Source organism: Caloenas nicobarica, chromosome 11, assembly GCF_036013445.1.
Source record: "Caloenas nicobarica isolate bCalNic1 chromosome 11, bCalNic1.hap1, whole genome shotgun sequence".
Lineage (NCBI taxonomy): Eukaryota > Metazoa > Chordata > Aves > Columbiformes > Columbidae > Caloenas > Caloenas nicobarica.
The window spans coordinates 2,839,426-2,854,239 of record NC_088255.1 but is presented as its reverse complement, the minus strand read 5'-3'; the positions used below and the strand labels follow the sequence as shown (position 1 = coordinate 2,854,239).

At 44.4% G+C, this 14,814-nt stretch overlaps 1 protein-coding gene across 5 annotated transcripts in view; it reads right to left on the bottom strand.

Moving 5' to 3' along the window:
* Positions 1-14,814, bottom strand: part of FGD3 (FYVE, RhoGEF and PH domain containing 3) — a 103,407-nt gene that overhangs the window by 30,182 nt on the left and 58,411 nt on the right. For all 5 annotated transcript variants that reach the window (XM_065642750.1, XM_065642751.1, XM_065642752.1 and 2 more), the window contains 5 exons: positions 14,484-14,652; positions 12,775-13,372; positions 3,611-3,700; positions 2,281-2,417; positions 482-638 (listed from right to left, as the gene is read on the bottom strand). In XM_065642750.1, the coding sequence (XP_065498822.1) occupies positions 482-638; positions 2,281-2,417; positions 3,611-3,700; positions 12,775-13,372; positions 14,484-14,652 (1,151 nt within the window). The remainder of the gene's footprint in view (positions 1-481; positions 639-2,280; positions 2,418-3,610; positions 3,701-12,774; positions 13,373-14,483; positions 14,653-14,814) is intronic.

The window sequence follows — 14,814 nt, the reverse complement described above, 5'->3', positions numbered from 1 at the left end:
TTTGTATAATTAAGAGAAAATAGGTGATGTGCTAAGCGTCCTCCTGCAGAGCTGTGAGCCCCGAGAACTGCGTGCCCCTTTGTGTGACCAACAGCAGGTGCTGCCAGTGACAAGCCCAAACTCAAACACACCCACTTCAGAATGAAAACGTATTTCTTAAAAAACAGTTAAAATTACTAATGAGGAAGAAAAGAGTTTATAAACAGACATGTTCACAGTCAGATTGCTGGGCCAACAGCAAAGTTTCATTCTGTGACCTCTGATACTCCTCTTAAACACAAGAGGGGAGAAAAAGCTACCTATGTGAAAAATCTGTGCCACACAGCAAAAGAGAAGAAGGACTGCCATTGAAATGATATATTTTTAGTATTAGAGCAGTATTATCTTGTAGCTAAACACTGTGTGTTATACACTGGAAAAAAATAAACTCACACAAATAAATGAAGATTCCCAAGGCATATTATGCCAATTAGCAACATACCTGTATGTTCTGAACAACATCTTTGAATGGAGAGGACCTCTGCATACATGTGTTCACCATGTCCATTGCCCTGTCGAAGTTCTTTACATACTCTCCATACATCTTCAGAAAAGGCGCCAGTTTCTGTAGGATATCTCCCAGCCGTGGGTTGACATTCCTATGGGAAAGAGCCAGGTAAGTACTGACATCTCTGGAAATCAATACTATCTTCAGAGAGAAAACACAACTCTCAGACTTTCACAGTTGTCTCCCACATGCACAAGCACTTACACACAAGCAATCAAGGTATTTCAGGCTAAGTTTAGTTTAAAGTGATCTATATGGTGACCTAGAATAAACTTTAGACATTAATCTAGATGGACAAAGGATATTTCTGCCTCCACTGCTACTCTCTTAAGTGAAGATCAGGTTCAAACTGACTATGTATTATTAAAGAAACATCTATATGTCTCTGTTGTCCAGCACAAAATCTTGTGGAAAACCTTTCCTTTTAAAAAAATCACCTTTTCCACCAAACATTCGAGGAGGTTTTAATGCAACGGTACCCACACACCTCTGTCTCCTCCAAACCCATGGCCAGGCACAGCACCAGCAGTTTTCCCCCCGCATTTTCTCTCCCGCTGAACTCGCGACTTTGCAGTCTGACCGCACAAGACCCCATCAGCCATTTAACAAGCTTCTGCCCTTTTCTGACTTCTAAACTCCCCCATTTTCCTCCCTTTTTGCCGTAGCTGTCCCTGCAAATGCAGGTCAGGTGCAAAGGGGCTGAGGCTCATTTATTCCTTACTCGTTGATGGACTATGTGAAGACAGGACTCAGCCAAGACTGATGTGAACTCTGGTCTCGTCTTCCGCACTCGGGGTGCACGGGAGGTGCGGTGTCAGCGCGACGTGTCCCGCAGGACTCTCTTTGCAGCCAGCGTGTCATCTCAAATCGCGTTGTGTGGATCTGCCTTAACAACCAGCCTGTCTACCTAGTGCCGCATTTCTGCATCGGCTACAACTCGTTACGGCTGCCACATTTTACTTGGTGTTTGGCCACTATTACTCATTGGAAAAAAGCAAAAACAAAACCAAACAACCCACATCTGTTTTCTTAAAGAAAGTACATATACACTGTAACCAATAATAATTATTATCTCCTACAGAAGGCAAACAAATTCTGGGGTAAAAACTCTTGCAAGGCTGTGGTGCTCAACAACAGAGGCGGTTGCATAACAGACATAAGCAGATTTACAGATATAAAGTAATCTAACTTATCTGTCCAGATTTTCCATTGGTTTGCTGCTATACTACTTATTTTAACAATAATTGTATATAACCATAACAAAATTCACTGAAGAAAATAATAAAATAGATGTTTCTCATGAAGACATGGAATAAAAAGTCTAGACTGTGACGTGATGATGCATTTTCCTTCTTCAAACAGTAATTGCATTTTTTAAATACGTCACAGTGGGGCCAAAATACTTCATCTACGGGGCCAAAATAAGCAATTTCCTTCCTTCCTAGTACTGCAATTTAATAGTACTGCAATGACAGGAGAGTGGAAATACAGTAAGGTGAACAGCTCTGGAAATACCTTGGACTAAAAATATTCTCACAATGTACTCCAGAAATTTTGAGTGCTCAGGTCTATTTCTGTATTCGGAAATGCTTAAGAGACTCCATACTAATGTATTAAATAGCAAGTGAACTACTATATGAAATAACTAAAACTCTGGAATTAGACTAGGCCTTATGGTTGCTACAGTTTCACAAAAACATATTTTTTAAATAATTGTAATGTCAGTTACCCACCATTCTTGTGTAATTCTTGTTTTGAGCTCAGGAAGAAGAAATTGTCCATGGAAACAATAGATGGAAGAAATATTTGAAAAGATGCCCGTTATCACTTCAGATGAAATTCCTGCTTCTGACAACTTAGTGCAAAAAACCTGCATGAGACGACAAGACAGGACCACCTCAGATTTACAAAAACCAGTCCTAGACACGCTGGCTTTAGACTGCAGTATGACAACGCTGACTGCCTTAGAACAAAGCTACAAGTTTTGACTTTTGAGAGTCAGTCCTTGGGGGGTTTTGGAAGGTTCACAAAATGAAAGGCCATTGCCAGTTGGGGTTAGATTTATGATTACAGGCCACAGATGTAAATTAGAAAAATCTGACAGGTAAGTTGAAAAAGATTGAAGCTACTGAGAAGCTCAGACATCCTGTATTTGGGAGTGCAAGTTGCAAAGAACAACCAGTCCCTGAATACACTCCTATTTACGTGAAGCAAAATAAACCGTGTGATTATTTTGTTTCTCTGTGGGAAAAATTACACTGTGCTGAAGAAAAGGGAAAGACACTCCCTAGAGTTCTAAGGTCCTGAAACAGTCTCTGCTCATCCAAAGCAAACACCTATGGCAAAGTCTTCCAGAGAGCTCCTGGAGTTGGAGGGTAGAGGGGTCTGCAAGTTACAGCTTCTAACAAGATTTCTAGCAAGGTGACAATTTTCTTTTCCTTTTTTTTTTTTTTTTTTCCTCCATTCATTTTTAAAATGCCCTTCTTTAGCAACATGACTCATCCTCATTTTTACTTCTTTCCTGCACATTCATGTTTGGTTTTTTTTTCTTTGAGATAATCATAAAAATGCCAGGATTGTGTAGATTTACTTCAATGTTTATGTGAAGAAAGTTCAGGCTCATTACACCAGTTTACCTTTATCCCCCATGTGTAAACATGATGGATAACAATTACAAAACACAGCGGGTAGAAAAAACGAACGCGCTGCGAGCACGGGGCTGACTCAGGTGGCCCAACCTTAGTAAAACTCAAACCTCTTGCACATTACAGCGCAATCACGGATTTCATCATTTCTCTGTCCCCTCAGCGTCCCCGTGATTTCCTCCCCACGTAGGTTCAGGGAGGAACCGAATGCTGACGGTGTTTGCACCCTGAGCTGCTCCTTTCCCATCCCTTCTCCAAGACCCCGACCCTCGGGCTCAAGCCCGGGGAACCCACCAGCAAAGTCCAGCTCCCACCTGGGAATGGCATCTTCACAGTGTTGGGCTACAGGTTGGGGGATGAACAGAAGACATGGTTGCTGCTCCCAGAAAAGAAAGCAGTTTATTTGAAATCGGATTACCTGGTCCAACAGATGGAGTCTTTTGACATACGCTTCTTCCGTATGGAGCAGTTCGTTCGCGATGTTGAATAGCTTTTGGGGCTCTGTACACTGAAAAAGAAGTTACAAATAACACAATCCATCTGCACCTACAAGCCTAAGTTTCATCAACTGTTCTTTTTTTCCTTTTTCTCAGTGGGCCAAACTCCCTGCCAGAAGAGAAGCCCGAAGTGAAGGAGGTTAACACGTTTCAGAATCTGCTCTGCATCCCTCATCAAACGATCGGTTTATTCCAGGGACATTTTGAAAGCTGCTTGCTGAAAGAGCAATTAGTAACGCAGGCAATGGCTGGTCAGGACATCACTGTAGTTCATTATTGTTTTCTATAAAAAACCCAGAAACATCCTCCAAGTCTGGAAATATGTCTAGTCTATTTGGTAACTAAGGCGCTAGACTGTAAATCAACTGTTCTCCTTTTTGGATTCAGGTCCTGTGACTAAAAAGAAAACTAGAAACCAGACCTATTTGGCCACAGATTTCTTGCCCTGGCCAGCACAGCATTACTCTCCATGGCAGATTTCTAAGATTTTTGTGTAGCTTTAAACAGCAGCCAATTCCCTGGTAAGAATTTTCGGCAACGTAACTAAAGTCACTCAGCAAAGTCTTTAATTAAGCTCATTTTAAAAAAATAAAATGAGAAAGAATTAAAAACTGGAGAGCAGTTATGAAGCACAGACTTTATCCACAGTTTAACCAAAAGCTACACAGACTCTTTGCTCTCTGAGTGCTTAAAAATACTTGAATTATTAGGATACGAGCTTTAGCTTTCTGATAAACTTGTTGATACCTTTTTAAGGGCCTATACTTTAAACGCCATGTTTTCCTATAACCAAACAAGAACTAGGGTCCAGAACTGAGGGCTGGCAGGTTTGTGTTCAGGAACATAAATATCCAAAATGGGCAGCAAGGATGATCAAATGCAGGGAAATTTTACTGAGCTGGATCTGTTAAAAAAACGACAACCGCGAGAAAGGAAAGAGAGATGTATAAATGATTAAAAGGACAGAGAGCATCAACTGGGTGCAATTATTCACTATTTCTTCCATGGGAAAACTGAGGAGCATCAAATAAAATTACCCAGGTGCTGCTTCAAGACCAAGAGCCGTGTCCTCGAGCGACGCATCCCTGCAGACGGCAAACCTTGCACAGGGTCACAAAGGGACCGACAAACCCAGCGAGCAAACATCCAGCTGAAGCCTGTGAAACACACGGGGCCGTTTCCAGTTCAGGAACCACCGGGGCCCCGCTCCAGCAAGACCATTTTCTGTCCGAACGTCAATCTCAAACGTCCATCGCTCGCTAGCATTTATGGCAGATGTTTCTAGACATCAGATTGTTAGAAAATGCCAATTCAACGCTCTCTTTAAGCTTCTTCATAATCATCTTGTTTTGTTTCTAAATAAAGTTGATGAGAAAAATGTAAATAAGCCCCCGGCATGCTTTTAGGCAAACTGCAATACATCTGAAAGACCCTGCAGACTTTTCAAAGCCAGCCGTGAATTCCAACACACCAGAGCCACAGGTGTCCTACACGACATGAGGTACCCCTGAGCACAGAGCAGCCACAGTCCCACCATCCAGGTGGTAACTGAAGGACGGCGAGCAGCATTTTGGCATTTGAAACAGCATCAGTCTGCCTTTAAAGCAATCTCTCTCTTTCCAGGGACAATCCCAGAGGGGGAAACGACACCATGAATAAAGCTTCGACACGTACTCTGCCTACCCAGCTATTGAGATTATTTCAAGCAGACTCAAATATTCTTTCAAGCTATTCTAACATGCTGCACAACACCTTGCTCCATTCATCTATGTGATATATATTAATATTTAGGGGGAAAGAAAAAAAAGAATCACAGCACAACAAAGTTTTGAACTTGTTAGAAGCAAATATGACACATTACAACTTACAATGAAATGCACTGCTGGCCATTCCAATTCCAATAACTATGAGGATCTCTCGCTGAGAAAGAATTTCTGTGCCAGTTTTGCTGGGCACAGAGGGTGCCTGAATGGAAGGCATCAACACAGCCAGGCTGGCACACCAGCCACCAAGAGCAGCCTTGCATTTGTTTGAATTCGGAATTTGAAAAATAATTATTTCCAACCAAATACATTTGTTCTCGGAAGTAAATCTTTACATAGCGTAGGCACTTTTTAACCTCCTGACCTTCACCATCTGCAACTCAGTTTATATTTCAAAAAAACTTGCTGACATCTGCTTAAATACCACACAATGGCTGAACAAACTCTCAGCTTGAGCTCAGTTTTAAACAGTGACTCTATCTTCAGTTGCTGTCTCTGCTAGCGGCAGAGATAGGCACATTTTTCTGGACTAACTTGCAACACATTTGCCTTTCAATAGACATAATGTTTTAAATGAAATAGCAGATTAAACTTGGGCAGTCCCATTCTTCTAACCTTATTCTGTGCTGTGGCAGGAGAGCTTTAACAAAGCCTGAGCCACAATTCAGTTCACTATAATGAGATATTTCACAGCCTATGTTTCTAAAACAAATTTGCAAACTAAAATATGGATTATATTCCTTATTTAAGTCTTTAAGTCACACCAGTGAAGCACATTTAACCTTACTGATGAAGTCCTAGAAAAACAACGTGCCATTTACGAGGCACATGAATAACACTGAAATGTAAAGCGCTTGCAGTCTTACACCCTATGCAGACTTCGGGCTGTTCAGTTCTTGTAACTATGGGTCACTCCTGCTTTGCCCAAAGCCCTGGTGGCCCCCACGGCCGGGGCACCGCACGGCCGCCCTCCCCAGCACCGGCACAGCGCCCGTCTGCTGCAGGGCTGGGTTAGAACAGCTCGGCTGGGGGAGGAGAAAGGGGAGCGGGCAGGAGAAAGGGAGCTGGGGGTCCTGGGGACAGCAGGGTGACCATGAGCCAGCACTGGGCCCTTGTGGCCAGGAAGGCCAATGGTACCTGGGGTGGATTAGAAGGGGGGTGGTCAGTAGGTCAGAGAGGTTCTCCTGCCCCTCTGCTCTGCCCTGGTGAGACCACATCTGGAATATTGTGTCCAGTTCTGGGCCCCTCAGTTCCAGCAGGACAGGGAACTGCTGGAGAGAGTCCAGCGCAGCCACGAAGATGCTGAAGGGAGTGGAGCATCTCCCGTGTGAGGAAAGGCTGAGGAGCTGGGGCTCTGGAGCTGGAGAAGAGGAGACTGAGGGGTGACCTCATTCATGGGGATCAATATGGAAAGGGGGAGTGTCAGGAGGATGGAGCCAGGCTCTTCTGGGTGACAACCAGTGATAGGACAAGGGGCAATGGGTGCAAACTGGAACACAGGAGATGAGAAGATGAGAAGAAACTTCTTCATGGTGAGGGTGCCAGAGCCTGGCCCAGGCTGCCCAGGGAGGTTGTGGAGTCTCCTTCTCTGCAGACATTCCAACCCGCCTGGACACCTTCCTGTGTAACCTCATCTGGGTGTTCCTGCTCCGGCGGGGGGATTGCACTGGATGAGCTTTCGAGGTCCCTTCCAACCCCTGACATTCTGGGATTCTGTGTTGCCTTCACGATGCAGGGAGCTCATGCCGGTGCTCGAAGCAGCAGTCACACAATGCTCTTTCACTTCTTTGCAGAAGGTTCAAAAAGTCATTTCCAGCTGTTACTGTCCATCAAACATTTTAAAGAAAAAGGAAACGCCAGCGTGAAAACAAACAGAACCAGCTTCTCAAAAAGCTCACATTCATGTCGGTGGTGGGAATTCGTTTGCACCTCCAATATCCCAGTCCCAGATACAAACTGGGGAAGGGCACGTGCTGAGCTGGTCTGTGCAAGGTCCATGGCCACCAGTGCATCCTGCTCTCATCTCTGCCCAGCACACCGCGCCACAGATACAGACACTGACCTGCTCACCACAAAACACAAATCTGCAATGAAAACTCTAAGTAAAAAACAAAGGCTTGATATGAGAAAACTTGGGCAATACCTTGCAGCAACCACTTTTCATACAACTGGTTGTGCAGAACTGTGTTGAGTTAGAATCACTACCAGAAGAGGATTTCAGCAAATCTTGCAAGAAAGCTGCTGGTACATGGCTTAGGTTAAGATCATATACGTTATGCTTTAAAACCCCACCAGTCACCCCTATGAGGAACACTGAAAGTCCTAGAAAGATTACAGACAACTCCCTACTCAAAAATGCTGAAAACAATATGGAAAAGTTATTCTATGCTTGGTCGTCGTCTTTATTGTATTGAGATCTAATTTTCTTTAGGGTATTGAAAAAAAAAAGATTACGAGAACATATCTCATTTTTCTTAACCAGCATTATGACTAAAACATTGACCTTTGCCAATTTATTCCAGAATATACATGGAGATGATCTTACCCAAAAGGTCTGACTTGCAGGACCACAGGCCAAATTTCCCAACACAAACTGTACGATGAAATCAGAAATGAAATTCCAGCTACATACAGGCAGAATGGAAGCATGTCAGGGATTGTATGAGGCCCACATGGGACTTCATTATTACTATTTACCCATCGGGAAGCAGGACAGATGGAGAAAGGCACATTTTGGTGATTACTAGTGAGTACATATTATTCTCACTGACAAATATCTGAACAAAAAGATATGAAGAAGTGTTAGCCATCTCAGAAGCATTGCTCTGTTGCTCCCAGGCACTTGGCACACGTACATGACTACAGAGCATGACAGCCCCTCAGTCTCACTTTTGTGTAATTTCTATTTTTTGTAACCATCAAGGCTAACACGCCTCAGTTCTTGGAGCTCCTGACATTTTCTGAGACATTATCAAAACTAATAAGCTCCCCTTGTTCATTTTCATTTCGATAAAAGATAACTGGAAATCCCAGTAAGTCATTCCTGAGACCTTGAAACATATTCCAATAATTGCGTGCTAATAGTGAGACCTGTCAGCCTGTTCTGCAGAGTCCCAAAGGAAGCCACATCACACTGCAGAGTTAAACCTAGACTAAATAAAACGAGTCATAGATTGGGCAATGTTATTTCACTAGCTATGGGATGTGTGAAAGCTCCAGTGGTGGATGGGGAGATATCTGAAGTAGAAACTCAGAGAAGAAAAAAGCAAATCTGATTTTTCTTTTTCTTATGTTTATTCATGAGCTTCACTTAACTTGATATCCTAGGAGTTACTGAGCCACCACTAAATCATTCTGCAGCTGTACTTATGCATCCTCCTCCAACTATAACAAAGCTTTCTGGAAACCAGCACATATAACCAGAGCGCTGGTCACCTCTGTGGTGCAGCCCCAAGCCTGGACTGGGGTGAGCAGTGGATCCAAAGTGGATCCAACGCCGCTGGATCCAACCATAACAAAGCTTTCTGGAGGGGCTGGGGGCTCCCCAATCCTCCCGCCAGCAGCTGCTGCCCACTGAATCCTCCTCCTTCCAGCAGGGCAGGTACCTTGTTTTCTGGCAAATTACTAGTTTTGCCAAGGGTGACGTGAACCTCCAGCCTAAGAATAACCACTGAACAAGTCAACTTGGAATCCCGCTGGCTCTGCTGCCAGCAGCCATGGCCCTTTACCCTGACCCTTGGTCCACAGAGCCCCAAATCTGCAAAGGACTCCAAGGGGAGATTGGGTGGGTGATGCTGGACACACAACTGGGCTTCACATGCTGCATCCCCAGGAGAGGGCACAGTCCTTACACCGCAGGGATGCAGCAGATCCCTGAGCTTTCCCCCTCCACGTGGCTGCAAAAACAAGCTAACTTAGCGTAACTTGGTCAGTGTCAAAAATGCCTTTTTGAACGTGAAATCAGCTCAAAATGGAAGGGAGAACCTGAAATCCATCATATAAATGCACTTGAGGAAGAAGAGTACCACAAGAAAACAAACAAAAAAAATTCTGAGAGATTTCTCTCTTTTATAAATTCACCAAGCATGCTACAGAGAAGTATGACCTCATAATGCTGTGATTTATCAGCATTATTTCATACTACATGGATATTTAACCTCAGGAACAAGGCTTAAAAAACAGCCATCACAACTCTGAAGTCTTACAAAACATCAGCATTTGTGAGCAAAACATTTCTTAATCGTACCATAAAGACTCCTGCTTGGGTTTGCCGGAGTTGGTTTGACACTTCGTTCCTAATCCAAATAGTAAATGTAATTACCAGACTAAAGATTTTTTTTTTTTTTTAATTTAATGCATTATTTTCTTGCTGGCATGTTTCAACTAATAAATAACCTGTTAAGTAACACTTCAGTTGCACACATGCACGTATGTATTATGAATATTAAATAACTACAGTATTTCACAGTGTGTGCATGTATGTGGAAACACACACAAGGGAAAACCAAGAGGCGAGAAGCATCGCACCGCGATGGTGACGCTGCCCACCTGAGATGTGAACGAGCTTTCCCCTGCAGACTGCTGAGGAGATATCAGATGCCAGGATGCGTTAGGTGCGGTGTCAATAGATGCCATCACTACGATGTTTCCTGCCGACCCTCCCATTAAATTCTTGCACAGAAGATAGAAGCCAGAGGTCTCCTTTGGCAGGACAAACCCTGCAGTCCTGGATTCCCTGACTTGTACTGCCACTGATCCACCCCAGCCCAAGCCCAAGGCAATCTGCACCACAGCCCTCCGTGGCCAGGAGTCACGTCTGACATGGCAGGGTGTCCCCAGGCTCCCAGGGAGGTGGGACAGGCCAGTGGGTTCCTCCTCCTGCCTCCGCACCAGCTGCCAGGTGCGACTGCAGGCTGGCAGAGAGGAGAACGAGATCGCAACCTGCCCATCTCCTGAGAGCAGCTGGGTTTGGTCTGGGCCCCTCAGTTCCAGCAGGACAGGGAACTGCTGGAGAGAGTCCAGCGCAGCCACGAAGATGCTGAAGGGAGTGGAGCATCTCCCGTGTGAGGAAAGGCTGAGGAGCTGGGGCTCTGGAGCTGGAGAAGAGGAGACTGAGGGGTGACCTCATTCATGGGGATCAATATGGAAACGGGGAGTGTCAGGAGGATTGAGCCAGGCTCTTCTGGGTGACAACCAGTGATAGGACAAGGGGCAATGGGGACAAACTGGAACATAGGAGGTTCCACTTAAAGATGAGAAGAAGCTTCTTCATGGTGAGGGTGCCAGAGCCTGGCCCAGGCTGCCCAGGGAGGCTGTGGAGTCTCCTTCTCTGCAGACATTCCAACCCGCCTGGACACCTTCCTGTGTAACCTCATCTGGGTGTTCCTGCTCCGGCGGGGGGATTGCACTGGATGAGCTTTTGAGGTCCCTTCTGACCCCTGACATTCTGTGATTCTGTGAAACACCTGCTCACGCAGCCCTCGCTGCTCCCCAGTCTGCTGGGTCCTCTCCATTGCCCTGAGCAACCTCGCACCAGCACCTGGCGGGTTTGACATGCACCCAACATGCAGAAGGAGCGGCACGGCAGCCAAACACTGGAGAGTCCCGGGCTACAAAGGCTGCATCTGAATGGCGTGAATGGAAGGCGAGTCCAGTCACACCAGGCAGAGCTCGAGATAGTGCAGCACGAAGAACGGCAGATGAAAGCGAGAGAAAGTCTGGGGCTTCTTCCTACCTCCCTGTAGGTATGTTTGTCTCGTCAGCTGTCTTCCCCTCTTCGAAGAAAAGGGGACACCACGAAGCATTAGTTGTACTCCAAAAAGGTACTTGTCAGCTCTGAGGGACAGAGTGTCTTACACACCACACACCTGTGTGCAGTTTTCATCACTCATGAATAGCCACTGGACAATTTGACCCAGAAGCTACTGAATGAGTTTTAACTGCCACAGAAAGGAGACCAAGACTCCATTTTCACAAGGAGTCCCATGGTAAAGATGAGGGGCGATGGGTACGAGTTGCTCTTGGGGACATTCCACAATGACACAAGAGGGAAATTTTTCCTGATGAGAAAAACCAGCCATTGGAATAATCTCCCCAGGGAAGCGGTGGATTCCTCAACATTGGACACGTTTAAGATTCAGCTGGACAGGAGGCTGGGCCTTGTCTAGACTGGGCTTTTGCCAAGAAAGCTTGGACCAGGTGATCCTTGAGGTCACTTCCACCTGCTATTCTGTGGTTCTGTGATTTCCCAAGGGACAAGCTCTTGACATACACAAACCAGGTGGGTGGGTGACTTGGTGACTTCAACAAGGATGACCCGATTTGCACAAACTGAGGCGTGAACGTTACAGTTCACTAGCTACAGTTCATCAGTTGCAAAGTGCTCATCATATTCTTAAAAAAAACCCCACCAAAACCCAAAATCCAGTATATTAATTTTACTGTAAAGATGGTTGAGGGAGCAAAGAGAAAAAAGCCCCAAATACCCCCAAACACAAACAAAAACCCCACCAAACAAAAAAGTGGAATTATTTTGCAGACGCTTTGCTCAAAGCCTCTGTTTTATTTTGCTGGAAAAATCTAACACATTCTATCATGACTACTTCTAAAAATATCTGTCTTGATATGATAAACAGATAATCAAAGGAACCTGTCACTAATCTTACAGACTGCAGCAAATACACAGCAGCCTGGACTACGTTAGTCTAGATTCAAGGAAAATCTCTTCCAGCTACAGTTTTGTGAAGAGTAATTTGATTACATCAAATTATATCAAATCACACCCAAACCAACTTCTTTGCACTCCAAAGTAGTCACACCGATAGAAGCACAGCCCTTGTACAAAAAAGAAAAAAAATACTGTTAGAAGGGATTTCCATCAAGCGTGTCCTTCCAGGATGCGAGGCCCTGACCCTGCAAGATGCACCATCCCATTAGCCCCCACATGTCATGGGGCCCCACTGGAGACAACCCGATCTAACAACTAAAATGTGAACTTAGACAAATCCAACCACGAAACACAAGGTGCGAGTCTTCACCCAGAAAAGCACTTAAATTTTAACAACTTTCCTCTGGCTATGATGGATTCTCTTACATGAAACCTTTTAATTCAAGACTGGGAACCTTCCTAGAAGATACTATCTAGGTCAGGAACAAGTTACGACCTGCATCAAGCAGGAAATTGTTATGACTGTCACGATCCTTTGACCTAAAACCAACCAACCAAAGAACACAAACGAGGTATGAAAGTGATGCAAGGGATCTCTGGTCACAGTCAGGAACTGGTTTCAGAGCACTTAATAGTAACAAACAAACGACCTTACCTTGTTTACATCCAAATATTCTAACTTTGGCATTTCTGCTGTCTCTTGCTCCTCACTGCTTCCTTCATCAATGTCACTGTCTTCATCCTGCGTGGAGTCTCTCTTCTGCTCCACAGAGGAAGGTTTGGTGCCCTTTTTGTCGGGTTCCATCTCCCCAGGGTTCGCAGCCACGTTGGGCTTCTTCTGCTCTGCGCTGTCTTCGCTGGGGAAAGTTTCCGCGGCCACGCTACAGGAAGGACTGTCGATGCCACTGTCTCTGTTGGGAATTTTACCATTCCCGTTCAGTTCTGCAGTTGAGTCTTTATTGCCAAGCTCTCCAGAGGGCTCTTTGCTCACAGTCACAGCAGTACAGTCTTCATGGCTTTTGTTATCGCCTATGCTTAGCTCTTTAATTTTCATTATGTCTGTGCTAGATAGATCTGCACTGCACGGTACGTCTGGCTCATTTTCATCCGGTTCGCTTTTTTCATTTGTGGAAGAGCCGCTGGAAGCCACCAGGTCACAGTCACATGAGCTGGATTGTTTGGATGAGTCCAGGCCAGGTTCCATCTTAAGAGCTAAATTTAGCTGGTTTCGTTGAAGAATACGTACAGGTTGCCTGCGGGTGAAGAGAAAACACCACAGTCATTCCTATTAACATTCAGAGGCTTCAAAAGTGCCCTAAAAGAGAGAAGGCCTGATTATCACTTGATTCAAGTTGTATTTCTTGCACTTCCCTTACAATCCTAGGAGGCAAGTGTGTGCACATTGCTGTAATAATATTCACCCAATAATTTCAGATAAAAACACAGCACCTCTAGCTGTAAGTTTTACTGAAATGGCACCACTAGAGTCCTGGGCCTTTAATAGTCCCCACGTTGCCTTGAAGAGCAGGGAGGGAGGAATCACCTTTTAAAAGAAGCATTTGGTTGTGGGTTTGTTTAAACAGGAACTCACACTCTTCAACAGAACAAAGCCTTTGGGGCAAGATCTTTACTGCCAGAGAAAGGATGTTTTTGAAACATTACTTTTTCTTTTTGAAAAGCACCGTACCAGATTTGCCCAGGTGACAATACACTCCAAGGCACAGTATGGTGTCTCTGTCTCCATCTCCCTCTTTAAGAAAAAATCACTTGGCTCCATCAAGCAGATCTGACCTTCAGAGAGAGTTTTCACGTGTTTGTAAAACAAGCTGGTTTTGCAGCAAACTACATATATTTTATCCTATTTACTGTCTCTCATACATAAAGTTTCAGAGGAAACACTGTTCTCCATGATGTTGTTTCACAGTACATTGAGATTTAACTCTCCCCTACCTCCAAGAGGCAAGCTACCGGTATGTCTGATGTCTATTGGATCTTACACAGAAAAAAATTACTTTACATCACAATAACCAAGTTCCTATAATGCAAAAAACTAATCCTGACATCAAGTCAACTTACTGAAAGCAAACTGAGCTACTTGTTTCTGGTAGAACACTTACTAAATTCAGCAGGTCGTAAGTTCCTTAAGAACAATTGTATGTTACAAACTAAAAGTTACTGAATCACATGCTAGTACTAAAAAAAAAAAAAAAATCATTGTGCAGTCAGTCAAGTTTTGCACTTTCAGTGGAAAACATCCTGAGAGGAGTTTCTACGTGATAATCACAATTGTTTTCTACTGTTATATTCCAAGTTAAAAAATGTAGAAAAGGGAGATTAGAGCAGATCTCACAAAGCCATATTTACCTAATACTTTCAAATTTCTCAATGAGCGTGTTGACTCCCGCTGATATTGGTATTTCTTCCTCTCCAGGTGCTAAGCTCCTCGACGACTTGGGATCAGCTGGCAAAGGTCGAGAAGGTGCAGGAGGAATTCTCTCCTGCCCAGGTTTGAGATGGACAGGCTTAGGAGGTACTAATAAAAGAGAGGGGAAAAAACAGGAGGCTATATCTCCATCTTCTGTATCCTAAACTGCGAACAAAATCCAAGTGCTCAATGCAGAACGAGGGCTATCCATTCTTTCACCATCCTTTTTAACCCTCACAGGTGCAGTCCTGAAGTATTTCCTACACCGAA